We start from the raw sequence: 23,820 nt of genomic DNA, 5'->3' as shown, positions 1-23,820 counted from the left end.
CCAATACCATCCCTACAGTGAAGCATGGTAGTGGCAGCATCATGCTTTGGGATGTTTTTCAGCGGTTTGAACATGGAGACTAGTCAGGATCAAGAAGAAAAATGAATGCAGCAATGTACAGAGACATCCTTGATGAAAACCTGCTCCAGAGCGCTCTGGGCCTAAGACTGGGGTGAAGGTTCATCTTCCTACAGGACAACAACCCTAAGCACACAGCCAAGATAACAGAGTGGCTACGGGACAACTCTGTGAATGTCCCTGAGTGGCCCAGCCAGTGGCCACACTTGAAGCCAATTGAACATCTGTGGAGAGATCTGAAAATGGCTGTGCACTGACACTCCCCTTCCAACCGGTTGGAGCTTGAGAGGTCCTGCAAAGAGGAATGAGAAAAACTGACCAAAAATAGGTGTGCCAAGATTGTAGCATCATACTCAAAAAGACTTGAGGCTGTAATTGGTGCCAAAGGGGCTTCAACAAAGTATTGAGCAAAGGCTGTGAATATTTATGTAAATGTGATTTTTTTTTTTAATACATTTGAAAAGATTTCAAGCAAACATCTTTCACAATGTCATTATGGGGTATTGTTTGTAGAATTTTTAGGAAAATAATCAATTTAACCCATTTTGGAATAAGACTATAACATAACAAAATGCGGAATACACTGTATATCGTGGAACACAGAGCATCTTCATAACTATTACCATAGGATTATGCTGCCATCTTCAGGTGATTGGACACTGGGAAAAAAAGAGGAAATTCTCTGCTTTCCCTATCAGGCAAGGCTTTTGTTGTTTGCTAATGTCTTAGGTTCCTGGTGTTCCACCATAAAAAGGTAATTCTATGGTTTCAGCGTCATTTTCACCTAAGGTGGTTCCATCTCAACCAGAACTTTATGTTGCCATCTTTCTGTCCTAAGCCTCAGATGGCAGGGGACAAGGCTCTTCTTTGGATGTGGTTCATGCTCTTAGGTGATATATGAAGTCAGCTGCTGCTATTCGTCAGTTGGATTCCCTCTTTGTGTTTCCTGAAGGTGCATGAAAAGGTCACCCAGCTTCCAAGCCTACCATTTCCCGATGGATCTGTCAGCTTTATTTGCCAGGTTAACAATCTAAATGGCAAAGTTCCATTGTTTTCAGTGACAGCTCATTCTACAAGGAGTGTGGGTGCTTCCTGGGCTATTTGACATCAGGCTTCGATAGCTCAGGTTTTAATAGCTGCTACCTGGGTTTCATTCCATACTTTTACAAAGTTTTACCAAGTGGATGTTAGAGCTACTGAGGATACTACCTTTGCTGGCTGCTGTGTGGGGTTCTAACCTGTTTTAGTGTGTGTTTGGGGCCAGTAGGCTTGTTGCCGTGCTGCTCTCTCACATTCAGTGCTTTGGGACATCCCTATTGATATTCAATGATATGAAGGTGCTCTGTGTCCCATGATGTACGATAAAGAAAATGGAAATTTTGGTTTACCCGTGAGATCCTTTTCTTGGCATATATCACAGAATAGAGAACACAACCCTATTACTCCGTGGTTCACGGCTTGCTACAAAAATTGACGTTTTGCCTAAGAGGCAGGGGTTATGCCTAGCAGGAGATTTCCTGTCTTTTTCTTTTAGTGCTCAGTCACCTGAAGGTGGCAGCATAAGCCTATCATCGTAGATGTGAAGATGCACTGTATTCTGTAATGTATGCTGCCCCAATAGTACATTACTGTTTTCAAATATTATCCTGTGACAAAAGGAGGGGGGAGGGGGCAACCTGTACAAAGGGGTGTCATCTGGGATGTATGCCTAGGGCAGCAGGGTGACGATATAAAGCTTTGGTTAGCACACAATCACATATATCAAATATATAGCAAATAATATACATCTACATTTTATTTTCCTTACAATAGGCACAGCTCCCTATAAATCCCAAATTTTAATAAAAAAAAAAAAAACATATTATCATTGTTAATCACTAATTACCAAACAAGTTTCTTTAGCTGAAGATGGGCATAATAACAAAAATGGTAATAAATATAAAACAAATACACAGATAAATTTTAACCTAAATAGTTATTTTATCCTACAAAGTATTGCTGTATCTGGCACTATAATATTTTAGGCTGCCAGGATTCTTTTTTCATAGTCTTTTGGCACTGGTAATGTAATATTTGTATATAGCCATGCGGGTTTGATGCTTACCTCTTCTAGAAGTATCTCCTTATTACTGTTCTTATCAATATCTTCAAACAGGTTCTTTGACACCTCTCCATTCCACACAAACATGTAACCGTCAGGTAGACCAGGTATCAACTCCAGTAGCTCAATATCGAAAACCAGCACTGCACTTCCGGGAACTTCACCCTCTGTCACATAGTGGGAAAGATTACAGTTTACATTTTTTGTTATTGCCTTAAAAATAATCCATGCAAAGACATTCAAATAAAAGGAATGTTATCTGCAACTGTTGGTCCACAAATAACTGTCAGTCAACAGCTATCCGGCATCCTCTGGCTTACAATCTAAAATCCCAGCTACAGTAACACAAAACACACACTTAGGTCAGTTTTCAGACTGTAGGTGGAGCCCGATTGTGGTCAAGTGTAGCAAAGAGCTTCACTCAAGTGTAGCAAAGAGCTTTACTCATATATTATCAGTTGAGCAAAACTACAAGGTTTTTCTTTTGATGGTACCTTGTTCTCTTAGGAATCCTGCATGCAAGTCCAACCCAGTCTTCCAAGTGCTTTTGGGGATGTCATATAGAAGGTTCTTTTATCCACTTGCTGACCAGCCGCCGTAGTTTTACAGCGGGAGGTCGACTCTATTACGTGAAACAACATACCTGTATGTCGCCTCACGTAATAAACAGTGGGGGCACACGTGTGCCGCCAAAGGCATGCACACGCGCCGATTAGTCAAAAAGGGAGCGAATCAACGTGTCCGGTGGATGTGATGTCCGCCGGCCACCCGCGATTGCTCCCCATGGAGACAGAATGGCCGTCTGCCTATGTAAACAAGGCAGACCGCCATTCTGTCACAGATGAACACAGGGATTCTGTGTTCCTGCTATTCAGGAACACAGGTCTCTGTGTTCATCCAGTGAGTAAATCCCCCACACAGTTAGAAAGCTTCCCCTAGGGACACACTTAACCCTTTGATCGCCCCTGGTGTTAACCCCTTCCCTGCCAGTGTCATTAGTACAGTAACAGTGCATATTTTTAGCACTGATTACTGTAGTAATGTCACTGGTCCCCTCAAAAGTGTCAGGTGTCCGATCTATCCGCTGCAATGTCGCAGTCCCGCTAAAAAAAAAAATCGCTTATCGCCGCCATTACTAGTAAAAAAATAAGTAAATAAAAATTACATAACTCTATCCCCTAGATTGTAGACACGATAACTTTTGCGCAAACCAATCAATATACACTTATTGGGATTGTTTTTATCAAAAACATGTGGCAAAATACATATTGGCCTAAACTGATGAAAAAATTTGATTTTTTAGGTTTTTCTTTTTTATATATTTTATAGGAGAAATTTAAAAAAATTGGATTTTTGACTTACTGTAAAATTCCTTTCTCTGATGTTCATTGCCGGACATAGCTCCTGATCTTCTTAACTGTTGGGTTATACTGCCCCCTACAGGAGTAGGAAACTAGGCAGAAAAAAAAGACTTGACTACGCCTATGGGAAGTCCCAGGAGGTATACTCCCCCTCTCTGCTATAGGTACTCAGTTTTGTTAAAAGCAGTGTCAGAAGAATTATAACTCCACAGAGGGGTGGGTGCTGTGTCCGTCAATGGACATCAGAGAAATGGATTTTAAGGTAAGTCAAAAATCCCATTTTCTCTTTCGTTCATTGACGAACAAAGCTTTTGATCTTCTTAACCATTGTGACGTCTCAAAGCAGTGTTAAACATGAGGGGTGGGAACAGCGAAAAATACATTTCCAAAGCTAACTATACAGTAGTCAACTAGGTACACAGGAGCTCAACCAAAACAACTGTAGCTCACCTGAATAAAAAACAATACACCCTCAAGGAGGACCAGGTCCTCTAAACAGCAGCCTGCAAAACCTTGCGGCCAAAGGAAGCATCCGCAGATGCCAACACATCCACTTTATAGAACTTTGTGAAAGTGTGCACTGACGACCAGGTGGCCGCCTTGCAAACCTGCGTCACTGACGCCAGATGACGGAGGGCCCAGGGGGCACTGAGCACCTGAATAGAGTGCACCTTGACAGGGAAAAGAAGGAACCTGACCCTTGATGAAATAGGCCTGAATCACTGTCTGTCTGATCCATCTGGAAATGGTCACAGAGGATGCGGACAATCCTTTCCGAGGCCCATTCATAAGCACAAATAGTGATTCTGACTTCCTAAAAGACTCCGCAGCTGTCAGGTACACCCTAATCGCCTGGACCACATCCAAAGCATGCAAAGCATGTCCATCAGATGTTTTGGCCTGGGACACAGGGAAGGCAACACAATGTCTTCATTTAAATGAAAGTCAGAGACAACCTTTGCAAGGAACGACGGGACAGGGATGAAGAACCACCTTATCTCTGTGAACCACCAAGTAAGGTAAATGACAGGATAACACCGCCAATTCTGACATCCTTTGCACAGAAGTGATAGCCACCAAGAAAGCCACCTTCTGGGACAGTGTAAGAAGGGGAATCTCCCGAAGATTTTTAAAAGGAGGCTTCTGGATGACTGAGAGCACCAAATTGAAGTCCCAATGCGGCAACGGAGACCGCACTGGAGGGACCAAGTGCCTGACTCCCTGAAATAAAGTACGCACCAGGGAGAGTGTGGCCAAGGACCGTTGAAAGAAGACTGCTAAGGCCGACACCTGACCCTTGATAGTACTCAAGGCCAGTGTCTGCTCAACCCCCCATTGAAGAAAGGCCAAGATCTGAGCCACCAATAAAGAGCAAGGAAGAACCCCCAGAGATTCACACCACACAATGTACATCTTTCATATACGATGGTAGATCTTCCTGGAAGTAGATTTTCTAGCTTTTAACAGCATTGGGATCCCCAATGCAGACAAACCTCTATCCATCAGCACCTGGCATTAAACAGCCAAGCTGTCAAAGCCAGCGACTGTAAAGCAGGATGGAAGATTGGTCCTTGGGACAGCAGATCCTCCCCTAGAGGAAGCCTCCAAGGAACATCGGCGACCAGCCGCACCAGATCGGCGTACCAAGTCCAGCGAGGCCAGTCCGGAGCCACTAAGATGACCGGAATCCCTTCTGCTTCAATCCTGCAGAGAAGTCTTGGCAGAAGCTTGAGAGGAGGGAAGGCGTAAATCAGACAATACTGACCCGACGGGGAAACTAGCGCATCTGCCAGAGGATCCCGTGACCGAGCCACACACCTCTGCACCTTTCTGTTGAGCTGAGACGCCAACAGATTCACCTTAGGGGTTGCCCCGCCTGAGACACAACTGATGAAACAACTCTGGATGACCACTCCCCATGCTCCAACGCTTGCTGGCTGAGGTAATCCTCCTGCCAGTTTTCCACCCCGGGAATGTGTACGGCAGAGAGGGCTGGAACTAAACGTTCTGTCTACCTTAGTATGCCGCCTACCTCGAGAGCCGCCAGGACACTTCTTGTGCCCCCCTGGTGATTGACATAAGCCATGGCCGTGGCATTGTCAGATTGAATGCGCACTGGACATCCCTGCAGACGATCTGTCCAATGGTCCAGGCACTGGCTGTGATTCTCCTCCGGCCGGCCAATGGCCAGTAAAATCGCTTTTCTTTTCAGCCAATTGGGAAAGGGGTCTCATGACCAGCTTCCTGATTGGCTGGGAGGAGAATCAGTGTGATAGTAGCGAATATTTACTCGCCATTGTCATATAAGTAGGTGGGCACTGCGCCCTGAGCCCACCCTTTTTTGAAGCCTATTAGAGCCTCTGGCTCTAATCACGTGCTTCAAAAAAAAAAAAAAAAACATTGGAATCCATGCATCCGGCGCCCTGTAATGTAGATTAGGGGGCCGAATGCAAGGATGGGGGGGGATGGTGCCCCTGCACCCCCAATGGACAGGCCGCCACTGACATTGACCATCTGGTGGACAGCAGGAGACGAATTGCAGCCTGCAGCTTCTGGAGTTTGTCCAGAGGAAGGAGCACTCTGCTAAGGCCGAGTCCAGAGTCAGACCCAGATAGTCCAGCTTTGTGGACAGAACCAAAGCAGGCTTATGAAAATTCAGAATTCAGCCGAACTCCCTCAGACTTCGTATGGTGAATTCCAGGTTTTCTACCAGAGCAGTAAGAGACTCTGCTCGCAGAAGGAGGTTGTTCAAGTGGCGAAGTCCCGTGATCCCCCATTGGCGTAACAACACCGGGGCTAAAACTTTTGTAAAGACCCGAGAAGCAGAGGCGAGGCCAAAGGGTAACGCCACAAACTGATAATGCTCCTCTCCCACAGCAAAGCAGAGGAAGCGCTGGTGACCGTCATATTGGAATTTGAAGGTAAGCATCCTTGATGTTGATAGAGGCAAGGAAATCCCCCTGATGCAGGGATGCCACCATCAAGTGAATGGACTCCATCCTGAACCCGCACAAAGCAGTTCAGCGCCTTGAAGTCCAGGATTGGACGCACCTTGCCTTCCTTGCTGGGAACTGTAAACAGGTTTGAGTAAAAACCCTGAAAACATTCCAAAGTTGGAAACGGGACAATCACCCCTTGAACAGGTCTTGTGCCGCCCCAAACAGACCCTGTAAGCAGTCCAGGGACAGGCACAGGTTGGAAGGAAAGAACCTTGCTGGGGAACAAGAGTGAAACTCGATCTTGTAGTCGGACCAAATTACTTTCCTGGTGCAAGACAAGTGGGTCCAAGAAGTCCAAAGGTCTGGAGACCAGCAAAGAAGTCCCCCCACCCCGATATGGGTGAGGGCACACCTTCATGCTGAAGGAGCCTTGTTAATGGGTCTGGGGAAGCCCATTCTCGGCTTGCCAGACCAGGTTCATTTGGATCCTCCAGAGGAGGCCCTGAAAGGCTTTGAGCCCTTGTCAGTCGACCCTGAGGGACGAATAGACTTCTTATGAGCCAAGAAGGAGGGCCCACATCTACGACGGGGGTCTTTGCCCATAGTAGCCTGCGGAAGAAATGTACTCTTGACCCCTGTGAGACCATTAATGATGTCATCCAGGGTAGCTCCAAACAGGCGATCTCCTTGAAAGGGGAGATCAGTCAAGGCCCTTTTAGAAGTCTGGTATGCAGACCAGCATTTGAGCCAAAAGACAAGCGGAAGGACCACTGCGGAAACAGAGAGTCGAGCCACTAGGGGAGCCGCATCCAAAGAAGCATCACACATAAACTGCAGCCCCTGGACCAACTTGTCCGCCAGCTCAGCAAAGGCAGGGGGGAGCTGTTCTTTCTCCAGGTCACGGTGTATAAGCTTAGCCCACTTAGTCAGAGTTTGCAACACCAGAGCAAATGGTAAATACCGGCCTCAGTGCCGAACCAGCCAGAGTGTACATATTGCAGGCCACAGCCCCCGCCTTCCTGTCAGCCAGATCCTTAAAGGCTGGGGACTTTTCATCCAGAATCATGGTTGCCTTGCTCAATCTGGAAGCCGGAGGGTCCACAACCGGTGGAACAATCCACAGAAATTACAAAACACTGCAAAGGGACAACCCCCACTGCACTGCCAGCACCATCTGGTCGCCAGGCACAAAAAGGACGCAGCAATCCTCCGCAGAGAGGGAGAGGACCCCACCAGACTCACCACCCAGCAGAAACAGGCACCCACAGCACCAAGATAATCTGCACTCCACGTGCAGCGATCAGGAAGTGAAAAGGTTCAGAGTCAGAGTCAGGACCAGGGGATGAGGAGGGGTTCCCACTGCCAAAATCGCTGCCAGCAGTGCTCCACAGTCATGGCCGCCACTATTTTCAATGGCAAACCACCGCAAAATGGCCACCGGATTACACAAACATGGCCGCTGTGCATTTGAGCACTTGGGCTACAACAAAATGGCGATCCCAGGAGGGATCCCTGGGCCTCAAAGACAGGCCCAGGCAGGACGGGGGGGGGGGGCCCTGGCAGGAGCCCCCACCAGGGGTACTACCCATACAAGGAACCAGGCAGGGACCGCTCCAGACAGAACCCCTCGCCATCGAAATGGGGGAGCTGTTGGCCAGGAGGCAACTCAGGCGGAGACCCAGTCGTATGCGACCTCGGGAGGCGTTTAACTCAGCACGGAGCTGAGGTCTGCGCGCACTCGCTGGCCAGACTGGGGTGACCACTGGATCTAGATTATCCAGCCCGTCGCCCAGTCCAGCAGTTGATTATAGATCTCACAGGAAAAAAACAGGAGATACATTTCTATTCAAAAAGAAAAAGAGTACCTATTGCAGAGAGAGGGAGTATACCCCCTGGGACTGCCCATAGACATAGCCAGACATTTTTCTGCCCTTTGCCCTACTCCTGTAGGGGGCAGTATAACCCAAAGGCTAAGAAGATCAGGAGCTGTATCCGTCCATGAATGAAAGAAAAATATATTTTTCCCTCTCTCAACTTCCCTTTTTTTTTTAACTATACTACTCTTTTCCCATCACCACCATTACCACCCATCCATTCCCCTTTATTTCACCGCGTATTCCCTCTTTCTTATCAGTCTTTTCTAGAGGCGAGGGTCTACTTGGACTTGAATGGAGGCGATCCCATCCCAGCTTCTTTTTTTCCATCTGTTATATATTATATCGCTTTCATTCCATGCAGCCCTGGTCCAATTGTATTTTGTATGTGCGATGTTTATTTTATATCATCCTTTAATGACATTATTATTCAAATATTTTATTATATATTTTCATTTGACAACACTGAAGAAATGGCATATTTTGCTACAATGTAAAGTAGTGAGTGTACAGCTTGTATAACTGTAACTTTGCTGTCCCCTCAAAATAACTCAACACACAGCCATTATTGTCTAAACCGCTGGCAACAAAAGTGAGTCCACCCGTAAGTCAAAATGTCCAAATTGGGCCCAAAGTGTCAATATTTTGTGTGGCCACCATTTTTTTCCAGCACTGCCTTAATCCTATTAGGCATGGAGTTCACCAGAGCTTCAAAGGTTGCCATTGGAGTCCTCTTCCACTCCTCCATGATGACATCACGGAGCTGAAGGATGTTAGAGACCTTGCGCTCCTCCACCTTCTGTTTGAGGATGCCCCACAGATGCTCAATAGGGTTTAGGTTTGGAGACATTCTTGGCCACTTCATCACCTTTACCCTCAACTTCTTTAGCAAGGCAGTGGTTGTCTTGGAGGTGGGTTTGGGGTCGTTATGTTGGAATACTGCACTGGGGCACAGTCTCCAAATGGAGGGGATCATGCTCTGCTTCAGTATGTCACAGTAAATGTTGGCATTCATGGTTCCCTTAATGAACTGTAGCTCCCCAGTGCTGGCAGCACTCATGCAGCCCCAGACCATGACACTGTCTTTGTACTCCTCACCTGGTTGCCGCCACACACGCTTGACACTAAACAAGAGCTTGACACTCTAAACCAAATAAGTTTATCTTGGTCTTTCTTGTGCATCATCTTTAGATGAGGCTTCCTTCTGGGATGACAGCCATGCAGACCAATTTGATGCAGTGTGTCTGAGCACTGACAATCTGACCCCCCCCCCCCCCCCCCACCCCTTCAACCTCTGCAGCAATGCTGGCAGCACTCATACAGCTATTTCCCAAAGACAACCTCTGGATATGACGCTGAGCATGCGCACTCAACTTGTTAGGTCGACCATGGCGAGGCCTGTTCTGAGTGGAACCTGTCCTGTTAAACCGCTGTATGGTTTTGGCCACAATGCTGCAGCTCAATTTCAGGATCTTGGCAATCTTCTTATAGCCTAGTCCATCTTTATGTAGAACAACAAATCTTTTTTTCAGATTATTTTAGAGTTCTTTGCCATGAGGTGCCATGATGAACTTCCAGTGACCAGTATGAGAAAATAAGAGTGATAACACCAAATTTAACACACCTGCTCCCATTCACACCTGAGACCTTGTAACATTAACAAGTCACATGACTCGTTATGGGGAGGGGAAATGGCTAATTGGGCCCAATTTGGACATTTACTTTCACTTAGGGGTGTACTCACTTTTGTTGCCAGAGGTTTAGACATTAATGGCTGTGTGTTGTGTTATTTTGAGGGGGCAGCAAATATTCACTGTTATACAAGGTGTACACTCACTACTTTACATTGTAGCAAAGAGTCATTTCTTCAGTGTTGTCACATGAAAAGATATAATAAAATATTTACAAAAATGTGAGGGGTGTACTCACTTTTGTGAGATACTGTATATCCTTTTAACAACAAATTGGTGCCTAAATGTGTCCTGATAACAGCTTCCCACCATTCTCTGTACAGTGGCACTCAGACTGGGAGAGGGAGTAAGCAATAGCAGCCAATCAGCTCAGCTGTATGTACTTTTGCTAGCAGCAAACTGCTACCAAGAGGAAAGAGCAGAAGGAAAAGAGTTTATGACTTCATAATATGTTATTGTTGTTTTTCTGCCCAATGAGTGGGTTGGGGGCAGGAAGGTGACAAAACTTTATTCCTAATCTCTAAAAGATAAAGTGGTGTCACCCTCCTTGCTGTGCTGTCTGGCAGAGGGGTATTAATGATAAAGAGGCTGAATAGCTTCAGAAGTATTTGGCAGTTCAGTCAGTTCACATATGTGTAGGCCATCTGTACATTTAGCTGTCTGCCTGGAGTTCAACTTAAACTTACCCACTCCAGCTTCTCCATACCCAAGATGAGGAGGTATAATGACTGTACGCTTCTCTCCAACACACATATCTCTCAGGCCAATGTCCATTCCCATTACAACCTGGCCAGATCCCAATACTATGTTGTAGGTTTTGCCATACTGGTGCCTGGGAAAATAAATTACCATTAGGTCGATACAAGTAAAATATGACTAACCATGTAAGCAGGTTTTATAGAGATTCCAATTTATATTATCATATAGTTGTATTAACCACTTAAAGACCACCCACCACACATATACTGCGGCCGCTCTGTACCAGATCACGTACCTAGTAAGTGATCTGACACTTCTAGGTATGGGACACGTGGAAGCGCCACTGGCCCCCTGCTCCTGCTGTGATTATACAAAGCGAGAGCCCAGCCGGCAGCGGCTGATTAGACTGGAAACAGGCAAAACGACAATCTGCCTATGTAAACAAGGCAGATTTTTGTTCTGTCAGAAGGGAAGGCATTGATTCAGTGTTTCTGCAAAGCAAGAACACGGATCTTTGCTTTCCCCTAGTCAAAGCACTTCCCCCACAGTGAGTAAGCACACCCTAGCATACAGTTAAACCTTTGATTGCACCTGATGTTAACCCATTCCCAGCCAGAGTCATTAGTACAGTGACAGTGCATATTTTTTAGCACTGATCATAGTATTAGTGTCACTGGTCCCCAAAAAGTGTCAGTAAGGTGTCAGATTTTTTTTCGCCGCAATGTCGCAATCCCGCTATGAGTTGCTGATCGCCGCCATTACTAGTAAAGAAAAAAAAAATCCCATAGTTTGTAGACACTATAACTTTTGCGCAAACCAATCAATATGCGCTTATTGAGATTTTTTTAAATTTCTACCTGAAACTGGTTTGTGCGCTGTATGTTACACATTCCCTTGTACATCCATATACACAGTAATTCAATGTCCAATTATTGCCCGCCTCTTATACACCCCTCAATCAAATTGAGCCATTTTCATACAATCTGCAGAACACCAAGAGTGATGGCTCTATGGCTCTATAACAAATTGTTTGACACCAACATAGACTCATGGAGATCCGGAATCCGAACACAGTACCATCCCCCAAATGCAGACTTACAGAAAAGTCTTTTTAGCCCCAAAATCTCCCTGGGACATGGAAAGACCTGAAGATTATAGATCCATCGTCCTTCAAGGCAACAGCGAAATCACATTATATGCCTCTTCCAGGAATGATCTTGCATGTAGTAATATACTGTGATATAGGGTGTTATGTGGTAGATAAGTCCGTGTAGGAATGAATTGTACTTAAGGGCATGGCTGCCCAATTTTATTAGGCAAAATTGAAAAGAAAAGTTGAACACAAATTTGTCCATGCGGGGAGTTCCGCTTCACAAAGCAAAACAGGAATTTGAAAACACCGAACCACCTGCCGCTGCTCTTAGCTCCCAACTTCTGGCTCTTCAGGCTCACTTAGCCTTAACTGCAGCATCTCACTATACAATCCCACTCCTGACCTCTAATTAGGGTTCTAAAAATCACTCCCAGTCCATCTCCCCACCACCAAATCCGAACCCCAACCCCCTGCTATCACAACACTGCCTCCACTTTCACACTTGCCCCTCCAACTCTTACCACCTATCTACATATTACATTTCTTGCTACCCCAAAAACCAACCCTCCTTTCTCTCATACCAGCACACCTGAAATTCTCTCCTACGCTCTCTCCACCTACCACCACTGCACATGCAATTTCTCCTCCCTGCTCTCTCCTTCAAACACCAGGCCAGACACTTACCACCTACCACCAAGTCAGCCACTGTACCTACCACTGCCCTATAATACTCCTTCTCATCACCTAACACTATCCTTGCCACCCCTGTGTGCATTATACACAATTGCAGTGCAGGCCTATTCATTTGAATTGGTCGTATTTGCTGGAGAATAGGTCGAATTTGCTGGCGTTACTGCCTGATGTACGTGATTTGTTGAATCCTTTTTCCCGCAGTCTGGGCATGCATACCACCCCCTCTGGTAACTGTAAACTTAGGGAGGTGGTTTGGAGATGAAAACATGGAACAACTGCCTTTTTACTACCCGCCTACATCCCCTTCCCCCCAGCTAAAAATCTAATTGGAGCCCCACCCACAAATGGTAGTTTCCAATCAGAAAATCTCTACAAGAATCTAAATTAAATGTAAATGGTTTTATGGCATTTTTAAAAAGTCACGGCTCTCTGTTTAGAGCAAATGGGGAGAACTGAGCGATCAGCAGTCGTTGATCACTCAGTTCTCACTGCAGAACCGATGGGGACAGATGCAGCATGGGATTGATGCTGCATCCACCTAGGTAATTGTTTGTTTTTTTGGATGTCCATACTTCTCTTTTAATTTCAACACTGGTAACCAACCTTTTTTAAACTGAATGTTAAAATACAGCTGTGCCCTTTCTAAAACCTACATTGCCGCCCCAGCCCCCCAGCCCTACTGAACTTAACTACACTGGAGCGTACTTACCCCAATAAGTCAACTGTGGCTTGTCACATTGTTTCCAGCTCCTCCAGCTGAAATCTTATTTACCTCTTGACTATACCTGTACAGTGAGCCCTAATGGACTTTTATAGGGCCCTATTCCAAGTTAGAGACTCTCAGAAGATGGATATATACGTGTCTATGAGAGCTAACTGTTTAGGAAAAAAGATGGAAGCCCCTAAGGCAGAGCTACCTACATGTATTTTAAAGTGGTATAAAACCCAAAACCAAAAATATAATATATAGCAGCTTACCAATCCTTAGATGTGGCAGCTGCATTCGTTTTCTTTTTTTGGCTTTTTTTACCTCTGTTTTTATTTGGTGATCTGGCCACTAACACACCTAGTGTATTAGATTCCCCCCACTCTAGATGAAGGAGCACAGGGGGCACCTTTGGACAGTAGCATTACTCTGGGGTGAGGAGAGTGTTACATGCACTAGCAGATTTAGGTACACTAACAAACTAAAGCCAAACTCCAGCTAATACTTTATAAGCAGACACAGAAAAAGTTTTTTTCTCTTTTTGGGATAAAGTTTTTCCATAAATAAATAAAACTGATCACTGTAAGCACCCCTGCCAGTGTAAAAAGGTTTGTCTCATCCCTGTAACTTGATAGGTCTGCTGGAGAGTTTGTCCTTTTGAAAAACAACAGACTAGCTAGATTACCAGATGAAAATAGAAGAAAGAAAGCCTTAAAAATAAAACTAATGCAGCCATTGCATTTAGGAATTGGTAAGCTGCAATACAATAAATGTTTGTTTTTGGGTTTAATACTGCTTTAAGTTTTAGCAGTGGTCCTGACGCAAGTTTTGGTGCCCTGTCCTACGAACATTACATATGAGCAACAGGTAAAGTGGGGCAACTGGATTTTATCGGTACCGTCATAAGACATTACAAAAAGGTTAAAAAGTGGCAAAATTTTATTGTGTACATATAGTTTACAAGACAGTATAAAAGACCATATAAACGCACAAAATATTAACTAATTGTTATCCCTCTTGACAGTTACTACACCCCTAGGATTGGGGTCACTTCTACCTGGGAAACTAATCCAGAGAAGATATTTAAGTGTAAACCGTCAGACTCGACATGTTTCGCGGTCGCCCGCTTCTTCAGGAGAAAAACAGAGGGAGCAAGACACTATAATCAAAAATATGCAACATCATAGTATCACTAATAACAAAATCAATTGCTACAAATAATAAAGAGAATCTGCATACGCAGTTTATACACAGCATGTTTATTCAGAAGAGTGGTGTAAGGAACACCTACCCCAAGACTAAGCAAGGTAAGCCGACAGCCATCATGGAGGCATCAGGGCCAGTGTTGGGGGTAACAAGTTACAATGTAACGCGTTACGTTAACAACATTACTTTTTTGGTAACGTATTAACGTAACGCGTTACATCCGTAACATCGGTAACTATGTTACTTTACACGGCTTGAGTAACGGGCTTTCCTGCGTTACCCAAGCCAACATCTCGCGCGGCCGAGGAGGAGGCGGGAGGACCGAGGAGAGCGGGGGATCGTGTGTGGCCGAGGACTCGAAGGAGGCGGGAGGACCGAAGAGAGCGGGGGCTGCGTAGGACTCGGAGGAGGAGGGAGGACAGAGGAGAGTGGGGGCTGCGGAGGACTCAAAGGAGGCGGGAGGACCGAAGAGAGTGGGGGCTGCGAAGGACTCGGAGGAGGCGGGAGGACAGAGGAGAGCGGGGGCTGCGGAGGACTCGAAGGAGGTGGGAGGACCGAAGAGAGCGGAGGCTGCGGAGGACTCGGAGGAGGTGGGAGGACAGAGGAGAGCGGGGGCTGCGGAGGACTCGAAGGAGGCGGGAAGACAGAGGAGAGCGGGGGTATCTTGTGTGGCCGAGGATTTGAAGGAGGCAGGAGGACCGAAGAGAAGACGCCTGCCACTGCAGGTACATGTACTGGTCAATCTGGCATTGAAAGGGTGCACACTGTGGTAAATCTGGGGCACGCTGTGGTCAATCTGGGTGCACACTGTGGTCAATCTGGGGGCACACTGTGGTCACTCTGGGGGCACACTGGTCACTCTGGCATTGAAAGGGTGTACACTGTGGTCACTCTGGGGGCACACTGTGGCCAATCTGGGGGCACACTGGTCACTCTGGCATTGAATGGGTGCACACTGTGGTCAATCTGGGGACACGCTGTGGTCACTCTGGGGGCACACTGTGGTCAATCTGGGGGCACACTGTGGTCAATCTGGGGGCACACTGTGGTCAATCTGGCATTGAAAGGGTGCACACTGTGGTCAATCTGGGGGCACACTGTGGTCAATCTGGGGGCACACTGATCACTCTGGCATTGAAAGGGTGCACACTGTGGTCAATATGGGGGCACACTGGTCACTCTGGCATTGAATGGGTGCACACTGTGGTCAATATGGGGGCACACTGGTCACTCTGGCATTGAATGGGTGCACACTGTGGTCAATCTGGGGGCACGCTGTGGTCACTCTGGGGGCACACTGGTCACTCTGGCATTGAAAGGGGGCACGCTGTGGTCACTCTGGCATTGAAAGGGTGCACACTGTGGTCACTATGGGGGCACGCTGTGGTCAATCTGGGGGCATGCTGTGGTCAATGTGGGGCACGCTGTGGTCAATCTGGGGCACACTGGTCATTCTGGCATTGAAAGGGTGCACACTGTGGTCACTCTGGGGCACACTGTGGTCAATCTGGGGGCACGCTGTGGTGCCACTGGCATTCTGGCATTGAAAGGGGGCACGCTGTGGTCACTCTGGCATTGAAAGGGGGCACACTGTGGTCACTCTGGCATTGAAAAGGGCACACTGGGGTCACTCTGGCATTAAAAGGAGGCACGCTGTGGTCACTCTGGCATTGAAAGGGGGCACGCTGTGGTCACTCTGGCATTGAAAGGGGGCACGCTGTGGTCACTCTGGCATTGAAAGGGGGCACGCTGTGGTCATATATATATATATATATAAATAAAACAATAAATATTGTATTTTTTTTTTGTGCACTACAAATAAATATGCGCATTGGAATTTGTTCATATTTTTTTTCAAAAGTAAAGTAAAGTAATAAGTAGTGAAGTTACTTTTCAAATGCAGTAACTAGTAAAATAATTTCATTACTTTTTACAGAAGTAACTAGTAACTAGTTACATTTTTTGAGTAACTACCCCAACACTGATCAGGGCATAGATGCTTCCATGATGGCTGTCGACGAACCTTGCTTTTACTGATTGCTTTTGTTATCAGTGATACTATAATGCTGTATATTTTTCATTATAGTGTCTTGCTCCCTCTGTTTTTCTCAAGAAGCGGGCGACCGCGAAACATGTCGAGTCTGATGGCCTATATATCTTCTCTGGAGTCGCTTCCCAGGTAGAAGTGACCCCAATCCTGGGGGAGTAGTAATCATCAAGAGGGATAACAATTAGTCTATAGTTTGTGCATTTATATGGTCTTTTATACTGTCTTATAAACTAAATGTACACAATAAAAATTTGTCATTTTTTAACCTTTTTGTAATTTCCTATGCCAGTACTGATAAAATCATGTTACCCCACTTTTCCTCCTGCTTCTAGTTATGATAATTTAGAATGTGGGTACCTGTATCTTCCCTTTTAGAAAAAATTCCTTTCTGAACTGTATTCTATAACATTACATGAGGTAAAAGATGTGCATCTCAATCTCATACCTGTGTATTCAACATTTTAGTACATAGAATATGGCATTTTCTATTATACCGGAGAATATTTCTTATATCATATACTGTATGTATGAATATAGCTTGTTGAATCTTACGTTGAATCTAGCACAGTTCCATCCATGAGAGTTGCATTGTAGTGATACTTCAGGTAATCTCCCTTTTTGCTCAGGACTGTACAGTTGCTTGGTTTCAACTGTGCTGTGACACTGACAGAGTCATCTGGGTTGTGGAAATCAACCACAAGGATATCAAACACTAACACCGCAGATCCTGGGATTTTTCCTGTAAATTACACAAAAATAAATAAAGTATATTATGCATTAATGCTCACTAAAGACCCATAGGAAATAATTAAGCACAAGTAACACAACACATCAAACATCATGTGTCATCGTTCATGTCAATGTGCTCACATAACTCTGAAAAGGTCTTAAACATATTAAAGAAAATTTTAAACAATTTAATAAACAGAAGGACGGCATTCTTGCTAGGGCAGGTGGGCTTGCCTGTACATCCTTGTTGATTGCTACTGTCACTGTCAGTAGACAGCGCAGGGCATCAGCTTAAAACCACAGAGATAGGTGGAGCATCTTTGTCCCATGTGATCACCAATGTAAACAGTGTAGTACTTCCTATTTATTTCACAACAAAAGAAGGGTAGAACAGAGGATTTAATGCATGAATTAAACTCTCTGGCAGTAGAAGGTGTGGGGGGATTGTTTTGGGAAAGTGAGGTGTAAAGTACCACTGACCATAAATACTTACGAGATTGCTTTGGTGGAAAAGGTTAAAGTGGTTGTAAACCCTTACATAGAAATGACTGGCCTCAGGTAATACACAGAGATGATTCTAATACTCCTGCATATATTGTACCTGTTTATCTGCAGCCCTCTCTCCTCTAATTCCATTTAGAGCAGGGATCCTCAAACTACGGCCCTCCAGCTGTTGCCGAACTACACATCCCATGAGGCATGGTAAAACCCTGACATTAACAGACATGACAAGGCATGATGGGACTTGTAGTTCCTGAACAACTGGAGGGCCATAGTTTGAAAACCCCTGATTTAGAGTCTAGAATTTACAGAGCTTTTCTGAGCTTCTAGAGGTAGGGGCAGGGATCTGATGTCACACGCTACACAGCTCAGACAAGAGAGCTGAGTGTAATCTGAGACCTGAGTGGAGGGCGGGGACACTGCCCTCTACACAATTTAATAGGGAGACATGCACATTTGAGGCTGTCAAACATAGGCTGTGTGTTGGAGGCCCCTTCCCCCAGCCTCCTCAATCTCTTGGGAGTCCACACAGCCCATCAGAAGTGACTCATGCAGATAAGACTGCAGACAGAAATCACACCTAATGCTTTTGGAATGTTGTAATGGCAGAGGTTTAAAGTGTTTTGGGTTTATCCAGGACTTCTAGCTACTTGACACATCGCAATTTCAACCTTTCATCCTTCCAATAATAATGAAAGACTTGCACTCGGTTTCACTGGGTGACTTTTAAAGGCTAAGATACTCTTACAAGCCCAAGGATGAGTGTCAGTATCTACTTCTCAGTTGGATACACAGAGCATATGGGACCCCTTACTGCAGCACTACCTACAGCACACAGATATCAGGTCTGGCCAGGTTGAGTTATTTTTATGTGGACCCCTTAATGGATAACTTCACCTGTAGTAACATGTTACACCCGTATTCAAGGCGTAACCTGTAACATGTTACTAAAGCAGGAGCCCCCCCCCCAAGTGGCCACAATTAAAAAACAGCACAGCTGTGCAGGGTGTCACCTACACAGCTGTGCCATTTAGTTACAGATTTTGTAAATGAATGAAGTACAAGTCCAGTCTGAAACTGCGGCAGATGGCTTGTAGTTATCAATTTACTGTGAAGGTGCTGGTGAGCGCTCTTGTAGTTCAGTGATGCTTCCTGCAATTCAGAAATTGTCTGCCCATACAGGAGGTGCGAGCAGACAGCTATGCTGAGACTCTGCAGGATTGTGGCATTGCACCTGCAATCTGCTGATTGTGGGTGCAAAGCTCTACAGGCTGCAGGGTAAAAATATAGTAAATACACATTTTTTTACTTGCAAAATGATGTGCATTTATTTTTTACAAAAGGTGAGACTTTAATTTACTTTTTATCTGTCTCAAACTGAAAAATGGCATGGACAGGAAAGGGGTTAACATGCCAGTTGAAGTGATAATAACGATTATAATTTTGAGGTTCTATAACAAACCCAGGCGATTCAAACAAAGCATATGATGAAAAATTGCAATATCATATTCTCTAAGAACCCACTTACACCTGTATTCCATTGCACCCCAATGCTGGCAATGGAACTGTTCATATCCCCTCAACTCATGTTGCAGAGATTATAAAAAAGGTTCCTACACTACTTTTTACCAATTACATTGAGACTGCCATAGACTTCTGTTAAATGAAGTCGCAAGCTGCAATGAAATTGGCAGTGCAAATCGCACTGATGTGCGGCTTTGAAATCGTGCTGAAGTAGCGCGATTTTAAAGCCACACCGGTGTGAACCAGGGCTAAAAGTCCAGCTTTTATTGTAAAGAAACTCTTAGGCTACATTCACACCTGAGCGTAGCGTTTTTGCGCGTTTTTTTACCGCGAATTTTACCGCGATTTACAGGCGTTTTTACAGGCGTTTTTTGTGCAGGCGTTTTTAGATTGAATAGAAACCAATGGAAAACGCCTGTAATCTGCCCAAAAAGAAGCTCATGTACTTTTTTGAGCGTTGGGCGTTTTTCTTACAGCGTCAAAACGCTCAGATGTGAACAGGGGCCATTGAAATGAATAGGATTTGTCTTGTTGGGCGTTTTGAGAGCTGATCCTAGAGCAGAAAAACTCCCCAAAAACGCCCCAAAACGCCTAGATGTGAACGGAGCCTTATAATGGGACTTTAATGGCAACAAACAGAGGAAAAAATAGCGTTTTACAGCACATTGTATATACAAAATGTTCAATCTTTATTCGTACAAAAGAGTATATATACTGTATATATAGATATATATATATATATATATATAAAGCTGTACACTCACTGCTTTACATTGTAGCAAAGTGTAATTTCTTCATTGTTGTCACATGAAAAGATATAATAAAATATTTACAAAAATGTGAAGGGTGTACTCACTTTTGTGAGATACTGTACATGGGAGTTTCTTTACATATGTAGGTGTGGGCATGTTGGCAACTATTAACCTACTACTTTTATAGCTTAAAGTCCAGCTGGATCTTCAATACCTAACATCTGGGACCACATACATCCCTTTGTTTTTGCATTTTCCCCATATGCTCAGTTAGAATTGCTTATGTTTGTATGATGATAACAATTATAATGTTGATGTTCTATAACAGGTCTATTAAAATGAACAGGAAATAATATCACATTGGATGGGATATAAAATAATTCCTTGGAAAAACAAAGACTATTCAGAAACAAAGGCTTATAAAAGGTAAATTATGTTATGTAAAACTAATACAATTCCATCCTGAATTGACCTAACTGACCACATTCTGGTGTTAACTGGCCCTAAACTATTCAATGCTCAAATCAGCCAGTCTTTTTCTCATGAATATAAACGAGATGCTGAGTAAGAATAGCAAGCAGTTTGGTCACATGATGACTATGATTTTGCAGAATGCGTGGGTTCAGATTACTTGCTAAGTGCAAAGCTAAGCTGCACAAATGCTTGCAGTACTTTGTTCTGATTACATGACTGGATACCAAAAGTTGTTTATTTCTTCTGTCTGTTGAAAGAAATTAGACCCCCATCCATACATAAGAATAATGCTGTAAGTAATTACATGCAGAAGACATACCAGGGTTTCTCAGAAATTGGCTGCAGATAGCAGCCCCAGGACCGATGATTTGGAGGTAGTTGCTCCATGTGCGATTACATGCAAGTGGCCGCAGGAGCTGCCAGCCTCCCAGTGAATTCAAAGGGGCTGTCACCCACAGCTGATCTCTGGGAACACCTGCTGGGTCTCCCGCACGTAATTGCTAATGGCTCTATTCGCAATGGGGCATTATGCAATATTTTTTTTTTATATACAGTAGATGCTTGAGAACAGACAAAATGCCACCTACCTCTACCCTCTTCACCATAAGCAAGATGGGGTGGAATTGTTACCCGTCTTCTTTCTCCAACACACAGGCCCAACAAACCTTCATCCATGCCAGAAATCACATAACCCTTCCCAATGTAAGTGTCATAAGTGCGATTTCGGGAATAACTGCAATCAAAAAAAGTGATTTGTTAGCACCGAAAGGTTACATGGATACACAAATTACATATCTAAGGTGTTTAAAAACATGAGATGACCAGGAAATGATATATATTACAAACGGTACAGATCCCTCCCCCTGATGAGTGACTTCAGGGGAAGAAATAATCATCTGGATTTTCCGAGACAATCAAAATTTCTAAATTCAGCAATCCCTGAAAACTCATCTACTCAAAGAGATCTATCCTTTCTCCACCTAATAAACTGAATTTTACATTCTCAATTAGCTCATCCCTCACAATTAATACTTTTTGTTCCCCCCACCCCCTTATTAGATTGTAAATTCTCACAGGCAGAACCCTTGTAACCCTCTTGTATTGTATAGTAACTGTACTGTTTGCCTTTATTTTGTAAAGTGCTGCACAAACTTGGCACTATTAGAGCCGGTTCACACTAATCCGACTCAAAGTCGCCCCGACTTTGGGCGACTTTGAAGTCGCCCGTGCAGCCCTACTTCATCGCGACTTGCAAACGACTTCTCATAATAGAAGTCAATGCAAGTCGCTCCAACTTCCCCAAAAAATAGTGCAGGAACCTTTTTCTAAGTCGGAGCGACTTGAGTCGCTCTGATTAGAACAGTTCCATTGCGACCAAGTCGCCTGACAAGTCGGAGTAGTGTAAACCGGCTCTTATAAATCCAGTATAATAATAATAGTAGTAAAATAAGTGCTAGGAATGTCCATTCAGTATGCCTAAAATGAGAGTGTTATAATACATAATGATTTTGGTTAGTCAGCTCTATTGACCACAGCTTACTCCTATGGGTTGCGTTACTGGTCTTAACTGGACAGCATTAAAAGAAAAGTATAAATAAAAATAAGTAATTAAAATTCAGCAGCACATGTGTTTGCTGCAATAATAAATTACAATAAATTAAATTATTTAAACATTTTTGGTTTTGGGTTTATATACGCTTTAAAAAATATTCTTTTTTTAGCAAAGTTGTATGCTGTAACAAATCGAAAGCTGACTCCAACTTAAAAATAGAGGCAAAATAATAGAAAAAAAACCTTGCTGCGCTAAGTTTACACATTCTTGTTTTTTAAAACAGTTAATTATTATAACTAACACAGTACCTTCCATTTATACAGACAGCTCACCCACTGTAATGTATCTATGGAGAAGTAGCATTGTCATCCTAGGACAAGATATGTGTTAGGACTACAGGACACCTCCTCTTTTCCTTATCTCCATAACAGAACTCTGGAAGCACTTATACCAATATTTATAGCATGTCTGCAGAAAAAAAAAAAAAAAACATCCTCCCCTGCATTGGGACTGCTCTACTACTGCAAGGTTTAAATAAAAGTTTGGGTCTAGGGGACGGGAAAGAGCCCTTACTACTTTTTACTTACCTAATCCCAGCTCACTGGCGGCCAGCGCTTCCCTAAACTCCAGCAGTGGACTTTCTCTTGGTCTCCTCATGCCCATACCCTGCATTGTACTTGATAACTTCAGAGGACCTAGGATCGCCAGAACGCAGGCGAGAAGAGGCTGTGGGGAACAGTCTATCAGCACAGAAGGATCCTGTGGGAGCAGGAATCAGTAAAAGAGTGCTTTTTGATCCCCTAGCGGTAAACTAGTACTTTACCCTTGCAGTGCAGACGCAGCCCCAATGTAAAGCAGCATTTTTGTTTTCCCTGAAGTTCAGCAATAAGATTTTGATCCAGCATCTCGGGACACAACATGCAGTTTGGAGCTGACTGGATTCTGGCAGGATCAACAGGTATTTCTTTACACTTGTTGAACAGATATAAGAAAATGCTTTTAATGGTATATTTAACAGATGGCAGTCTTGGGTAGTAATTTTACAAACCTGGAGTCAAAGAAAGTGCCATCTAACAGTGTTCCATTATAATGGTATCTGATGTAGTCACCAGCCTGTGTCTTCCGCTCACAGTTGTCTGGCATATATAGGACCTCTGACGTGATGCCATCTTTAGGATTGTGCAAATCTAGCAAAACTACGTCGAACACAAGTGATGCCTGGGCAGGGATATCTTTACCTAGGAAAATATATAACACATACATAATGTATATAAAACAAAATCTTTCCTGGTGTACACTCATAAGGAACACAACATCTCTCCTCAGCCATTTTAAACCTGGATCATGTCGTTCAGGCCTCAGTGTTCCCTACCTTCCTCTCTTGAGTAGAGTGCTCTATGGCTCTTCCTTGCACCACCTTAGGCCTTCCACTACATTTAAATTACCTTGATGATTGAGCGGATCAGCAGAACTGTAAAACTTTGTTTTTATTAAAACATGAAATGTTCATCTATAGCACCTTTTGTTTGCATATGAAACTTACCCTTTGCACCCCTGATGAAGGAGATATTTAATCTCTGAAAACGGCTGCACATAAACGGCTGTAAAAACGCTGCTTGTACCTTGTACAGGCAGTCATAAACACACTGACAGGAAGAGAGAATTAACTACCAGAGTGCTCAACAGGGCCATGGTAGTTCATTGAGAACTACAAGCCGAGAGCCACAAAGGCTGTCAGGGCTTTTAGATTGTCAATTAACAGAGCACTGTCATCAAATGATGTGGCCAGGTGGGCAG

At 44.2% G+C, this 23,820-nt stretch overlaps 1 protein-coding gene across 1 annotated transcript in view; it reads right to left on the bottom strand.

The window, feature by feature from the left end:
- The window catches only part of FKBP9 (FKBP prolyl isomerase 9), a 72,585-nt gene that overhangs the window by 4,474 nt on the left and 44,291 nt on the right, over window positions 1-23,820 (bottom strand). Inside the window, exons 5-9 of the mRNA XM_082259490.1 lie at window positions 23,072-23,261; window positions 21,059-21,204; window positions 17,044-17,230; window positions 10,731-10,876; window positions 2,183-2,346 (exon numbers count right to left, since the gene is read on the bottom strand). Of these exons, the coding sequence (XP_082115616.1) occupies window positions 2,183-2,346; window positions 10,731-10,876; window positions 17,044-17,230; window positions 21,059-21,204; window positions 23,072-23,261 (833 nt within the window). The remainder of the gene's footprint in view (window positions 1-2,182; window positions 2,347-10,730; window positions 10,877-17,043; window positions 17,231-21,058; window positions 21,205-23,071; window positions 23,262-23,820) is intronic.

The sequence above is a fragment of the Pelophylax lessonae genome, assembly GCF_965119305.1.
Source record: "Pelophylax lessonae genome assembly, chromosome: 5".
NCBI classification, from domain to species: domain Eukaryota; kingdom Metazoa; phylum Chordata; class Amphibia; order Anura; family Ranidae; genus Pelophylax; species Pelophylax lessonae.
The sequence above is the reverse complement of the archived record's forward strand: the minus strand, read 5'-3'. Positions and strand labels throughout refer to the sequence as shown.